Source organism: Nerophis ophidion, linkage group LG18 (genome assembly GCF_033978795.1).
Source record: "Nerophis ophidion isolate RoL-2023_Sa linkage group LG18, RoL_Noph_v1.0, whole genome shotgun sequence".
NCBI lineage: Eukaryota > Metazoa > Chordata > Actinopteri > Syngnathiformes > Syngnathidae > Nerophis > Nerophis ophidion.
In genome coordinates, this window is record NC_084628.1 from 8,894,313 (window position 1) to 8,900,685 (window position 6,373).

A 6,373-nucleotide genomic window follows, 5' to 3' on the forward strand; every position below is an offset into this window, starting at 1 on the left:
GATTTTACCAGTCCGGCTCACTTGGGAGTAGATTTTTCTCCATGTGGCCCCCGATCTAAAATGAGTTTGACACCCCTGCACTAACCCCTGTTCCACCGTGAAGCCCCAATGCGATGTTTGTGTCTCGCAAAGGAGCCTGGGAAATGCTGTTTTCTTCTCAAACCGTTGTCTTGTTGCGTGTTGAATTTACCTACATTACCCAGCATCCACCTCGCCACGGTCAACGCTGACGTGTACTAGGAAGTCTCGGTGTCGCATTATTAGCAGAGCTGAGACTTAGCGGCGTGTTTGTGTTTTTAACAACAAATATTGGCTATTTTAGCGGCGGGACGCCGTCTTGAAAATACGTCAATATGGCGGGGGAGGTGTCAATAATAGGTAAGTTGAATGTTTAACGAGCTTTAAAGAAAAAAAGTCGGGTCAAAGCTAGGTTTAGAAATGTGTGCGTTTGGCTTCCAGGTTCCGTGATCTTGGGACTGTTCCTGGCGGGTTATTTGGGCCAGCAGTACTTGCCGCCGCCCAAGCCACATGTGATCGGCCTGGACTTGGGCACCACTTTCTGCTCGGTGGGTGTGTTTCACCCTGGCAGCGGGGAGGTGGAAGTGATCGCGGACGAGGAGGGCAGGACGAGCATCCCCAGCGCCGTCACCTTCACCGACATGGCGGTGCTCGTCGGACATGAGGCCGTGGACGTGGCGGACAAGGACCCCCAGAACACCATCTATGATGCCAAGAGGTTCATCGGGAAGATCTTTGCTCCCGGGCTGCTGGAGCAAGAGAGCCGCCGCTACCCCTTCAAGGTGGGCGCCATAAAATATGACGTCATGGTCATAATGTTGTAAGCACAATACCAATGGGAGCAATTTGTATAATGCGCAATATTTTTGCAAATTGCTTCCAGCTATATATTTGAATAATGTGTGGTGCACATTTTGCAAATCAATGGGCCCAAATTTGTATAAGGCACAATCTTTTTGGCAATTTTGGAAATTGCCAAATATATATTGATTGTGTTGGAAGTGGAGGAGTTCAAGTACCTAGGAGTCTTGTTCACGAGTGAGGGAAGAGTGGATCGTGAGATCGACAGGCGGATCGGTGCGGCGTCTTCAGTAATGCGGACGTTGTACCGATCCGTTGTGGTGAAGAAGGAGCTGAGCCGGAAGGCAAAGCTCTCAATTTACCGGTCGATCTACGTTCCCATCCTCACCTATGGTCATGAGCTTTGGGTCATGACCGAAAGGATAAGATCACGGGTACAAGCGGCCGAAATGAGTTTCCTCCGCCGTGTGGCGGGGCTCTCCCTTAGAGATAGGGTGAGAAGCTCTGCCATCCGGGAGGAACTCAAAGTAAAGCCGCTGCTCCTCCACATCGAGAGGAGCCAGATGAGGTGGTTCGGGCATCTGGTCAGGATGCCACCCGAACGCCTCCCCAGGGAGGTGTTTAGGGCACGTCCAATCGGTAGGAGGCCACGGGGAAGACCCAGGACACGTTGGGAAGACTATGTCTCCCGGCTGGCCTGGGAACGCCTCGGGATCCCCCGGGAAGAGCTAGACGAAGTGGCTGGGGAAAGGGAAGTCTGGGTTTGAATCAGATAACATAAAATAAAATGAGGGACCACATTAAGTAATGTGGCTGGCCAGATTTGGCCCCTGAGCCTTGAGTTTGACGCCTGTGCTCGTAAGTAACTTGCTCCCTCGCCCCCTACAGGTTATTAACAACAATGGGAGCGCAGAGTTCGCCATTACCGCCAACGGCAGCTTCACGGTGACCCCAGAGTTCATCGGCTCCAGGCTGCTGCTGAAGATGAAGAAGATGGCCGAGCGACGGCTCGACGCCCTCGTCCGCAGCGCCGTCATCTCCGTGCCCGCAGAGTTCGACGAGACGCAAAGGAACCACACGATCAGGGCCGCCAATCTCGCAGGTCAGAGAACAAGGAGACTTCAATATTTCTATTAGAAAAGGTTGCCTGGAGGTTGTTGTTGTTATTAAGAAGTTGTTTTGACCAAAGGCTGGCAAAACTTTGTGATTGTGCAAACCCCCCCTAGTCTGACACATATAGCCTCTCTATCCATCATTTAGACCAGTGGTTGTTAAACTTTTTTCACAAAGGACCACCTCAGAAAACATTTGGCTCTCCAAGTACCACCATAATGACCAAAATTAAAATACAGTCACGTAGCAGAGTTTTTCAACCTTTTTTGAGGCAAGGCCCCTTTTTTTAATTAAAAAAATCCTGGAGGCACACCATCAGCAGAAAACGTTAAAAAATGGAACTCCACCAGGTCGTTTGTTGGTTTTCCTGTGTGCAGTGCTTTATTAGTTCTTGTCTTGCGCTGTTATTTTGGTGGCCCTTCCTGTTTTGTTGGTGTTTTCCTGTAGCACTTTCATGTCTTCCTTTGAGCGCTATTCCGTGCACCTGCTTTGTGTTCGCAAGCAAGGCTATTTAAGTTGTTGCTATCCTTCTTTGTGTGGACATTGTTGATTGTCATTTCATGTACGGCTGTACTTTGTGGACGCCGTAAATTTTTGCTGTCGTCCAGCATTCTGTTTCTGCTTACTTTGTAGCCAGTTCAGTTTTCCTTTTATTTTGCATAGCCATTGCCTTTTCCCTTCCCTTTTGTTTGTTTTTGGTTTAAGCGTTACATACCTTTTTACGTTTTACACTTTGGGATCACAACAAACCATCCTCATTTCACCCGACACATTCCGAATTTTGCAAAGCTATTAACTACCAGCTGCTACCTTCTGATATGGAGTATTACGTAGTTACCCTGCTGAGTTGTACACAACAGACACTAAGCAACGGCACATCATTTGCAGATTATAATTATTGATTTACAAAAAATATTTTTGGGACTAATTAGGTGAAGTTGCATCATTTCCCACAGCAAACCTGACAACAGTGGTTGAAAAACACTGGCGTAGCAGGCCCAAGTATTCATTAAAAACAAGGCAGAGGTTTTATTTAACAATTTTGGCCAGTGTAAAATTACACACAATTTGAACCATACCACTGTTTAAATATTGAATTGATTCTTTGGCGCACCACTAGATGGATTACCATAGTTTGAGGATCATTAATTTAGACATTGAAAAGATTTAACAGAGCAAATGAATTGCAGAATTTGGGTCAGAAAAAAAACCCTTCTATGTGCAGCCCTTTGAGACACTAGTGATTTAGGGCTATATAAGTAAACATTGATTGATTGATGTTGTGCCAAGCATTTTTGTATAGCGTTAAAGGCCTACTGAATTGAGATTTTCTTATTTAAACGGGGATAGCAGGTCCATTCTATGTGTCATACTTGATCATTTCACGATATTGCCATATTTTTGCTGAAAGGATTCAGTAGAGAACATCCACGATAAAGTTCACAACTTTTGGTTGCTATTAAAAAAAGCCTTGCCTTTACCGGAAGTAGCAGACGATGTGCGCGTGACGTCACTGGTTGTAGGGATCCTCACATTGTTTATAATCATAATAACCAGCAGCAAGGGCGATTCGGACCGAGAAAGCGACAATTTCCCCATTAATTTGAGCGAGGATGAAAGATTTGTGGATGAGGATATTGAGAGTGAAGGACAAGAAAAGAAAAAAAAGGTGAGGGCAGTGAGAGCGATTCAGATGTTATTAGACACATTTACTAGGACAATTCTGGAAAATCCCTTATCTGCCTATTGTGTTGCTAGTGCTTTAGTGAGATTATATAGTACCTGAAAGTCGGAGGGGTGTGGCCACGGGTGTGGTGACCGCCAGTGTCTCCGGTGTGAGGAGGTAATAGTCCGCAGCTGCAGGAGGACGTGAGCTCCGCTCATAACTACGATAAGAGCAGACTTATTACCACAATTTTCTCACCGAAACCTGCCGGTTGACATGTGGTCGGGATCCATGTTTGCTTGACTGCTTAAAAAAAGTAAATACCGGCTGTGTTTGTGTGGCTAAAGGCTAAAAGCTTCCCACCTCCATCTTTCTACTTTGACTTCTCCATTATTAATTGAACAAATTGCAAAAGATTCAGCAACACAGATGTCCAGAATACTGTGTAATTATGCGATTAAAGCAGACTACTTATAGCTTGGATCGGGCTGGAAAAAACAGGACACTTCGTGAGAAATTTAAAATTGCAATTTAGTAAACTAAAAAGGCCGTATTGGCATGTGTTGCAATGTTAATATTTCACCATTGATATATAAACTATCAGACTGCGTGGTCGGTAGTAGTGGGTTTCAGTAGGCCTTTAAATAGTTCTTGTTGTCACAAACAAGCTAATTTTGGGCCTTGCAGGTTTGGAGATTCTGCGCGTGATCAACGAGCCGACAGCAGCGGCCATGGCGTACGGCCTGCACAAGGTGGACGTGTTCAATGTGCTGGTGGTGGACCTCGGCGGAGGAACCCTGGACGTGTCTCTGCTCAACAAGCAGGGCGGCATGTTCTTCACAAGAGCCATGGCCGGTAAAAGTCCTTCTCCGTGGACCGAGCAGACCTTCCCGGCTTGTTTTCAAACAGTTTTTTTTTTTTTTTGTGCAGGCAACAACAAGTTAGGAGGACAAGACTTCAGCCAGAGGTTGCTCCAGTACGCCACGGAGCGAGTCCGACAGGAGTACGGGGTCCCGCCCACTCTGAAGGCGGACATCCATCGCCTCCGCCAAGCCGTGGAGGCCGCCAAGCTCAACCTTACCCTCCAACCTAGCGCCGCCATCAGGGTGCCGCTGCATCTCCTTGACAACGCAGCAGAAAGCTCGGCCCCGGCGAAGGTCCTCTTCCAGGTGACGGTCACCCGCCAACTCTTCGAGGAGCTGAACGAGGACCTGTTCCAGAAGATCCTGGCCCCCGTGGAGACGGTGCTCGCCGAAGGCCACCTGGGAAAAGCCGAGGTGGACGAGATCGTCCTGGTAGGCGGCTCCACCAGGATACCGCGCATCAGGAGGCTCATCAGCGAGTATTTCGGGAAGGAACCCAACACGTCGGTGGACCCCGATCTGGCCGTGGTGATGGGCGTGGCCATCCAGGCCGGCATCATGGGGGGCTCGTGGCCGCTACAAGTCAGCGCCATCGAGATCCCCAACAGACATCTTCGAAAGACAAACTTCAGCTAGAGTGTGTTTATTTGGAGACTGTGTAGACAGCCTGAATGTACGTACGCTGGCATCGACAACATTCCTTTTGGACACGCAGTCATACTTGAAGAAAAAAGGGCCAACTAGCACTTTAATTGTACACAACTTGTGTAATTACTTTCTCAGGGAGGAGTCCCACTGTTACAATGCACGGGGACCACAGGGTTGTCGGTTGAATATCTCAAAGAGAAAAAAAAAATGAAGAGAAATTGGGACAGTTTGACAGTTCCCAAGCAGTTTTGAGGTGCCATTTGACCAACACAAGCCTAATGTGTTGTATTATACTACTGCTCAACAACAAACAGTTCTAACAGCTTAAACTTTTATGTTTGGATTTTTAATTATGGTCATTCACATAAATATTTAATAACGCACTTGTATGCTTCAGTTGTTTCGCTACAGTTTGTTGGGAAAAGTTGCTTTGTACTCAATGCAGTAAACTTGTGAGCCATGCTGTACGTACGAGCCGTTGCTGTTCTCCTTACGGCATGTAGGTGTCGCTAGTGCGCTTATCAAAATGGAAATTGATTGAGACTTTTATTAGTAGATTGCACAGTACAGTACATATTCCGTACAATTGACCACTAAATGGTAACACCTGAATACGTTTTTTTACTTGTATAAGTCGGGGTCCACGTTAATCAATTCATGGTAAAGACGTAGGTTAAGACGTATCAAAAGAACATTTCCATCTCCTATGCACGCAAACTCATACCATGAGTTTGTAAACCATATTTAAAGGCCTACTGAAACCCACTACTACCAACCACGCAGTCTGATAGTTTATATATCAATGATGAAATATTAACATTGCAACACATGCCAATACGGCCGGTTTAGTTTACTAAATTACAATTTTAAATTTCCCACGAGGTATCTTGTTGAAGACGTCGCAGAATGATGACGCTTATGATGACGCGTGCTTGTGACGTTATTGGTTGGACTGGACATTTCAGCACCACACACGGCAAAAAGTCGTCTCTTTTCATCGCATAATTACACAGTAATTTTGACATCTGTGTTGCTGAATCTTTTGCAATTTGTTCAATTAATAATGGAGACGTCAAAGAAGAATGCTGTTGGTGGAAAGCGGTGGATTGCAGTTGCCTTTAGCAACCGAAACACAGCCGGTGTTTCTTTGTTTGTTGTGAAGCTTTAACACAGAGCGGTCAAGCGAACATGTTTCTCTACGACAACCAGCAAGTTTTTGGATGGGAAAATTGTGATATTAAGTCGGCTCTTACCGGAGACTTGA

The 6,373-nt window shown here is 46.3% G+C and overlaps 1 protein-coding gene across 1 annotated transcript; it reads left to right on the top strand.

Annotated features, from left to right (window-relative positions):
• The first annotated feature begins 211 nt into the window (after positions 1-211).
• On the top strand, positions 212-5,492 carry hspa13 (heat shock protein 70 family, member 13). Its single transcript, XM_061878699.1, has 5 exons — positions 212-378; positions 460-800; positions 1,708-1,921; positions 4,286-4,453; positions 4,529-5,492. Exons 1-5 carry the CDS (start codon positions 354-356, stop codon positions 5,095-5,097), a joined length of 1,317 nt encoding a protein of 438 aa, XP_061734683.1. The 5' UTR covers positions 212-353; the 3' UTR covers positions 5,098-5,492.
• Positions 5,493-6,373: the final 881 nt, after the last annotated feature.

Coding starts and splice junctions, on each gene's coding strand:
- hspa13 (XM_061878699.1), top strand. CDS start 354: ATGGCGGGGGAGGTGTCAATAATAG. Junction 801..1,707: donor GCCGCCGCTACCCCTTCAAG/GTGGGCGCCATA, acceptor CGCCCCCTACAG/GTTATTAACAACAATGGGAG. Junction 1,922..4,285: donor CAGGGCCGCCAATCTCGCAG/GTCAGAGAACAA, acceptor TGGGCCTTGCAG/GTTTGGAGATTCTGCGCGTG.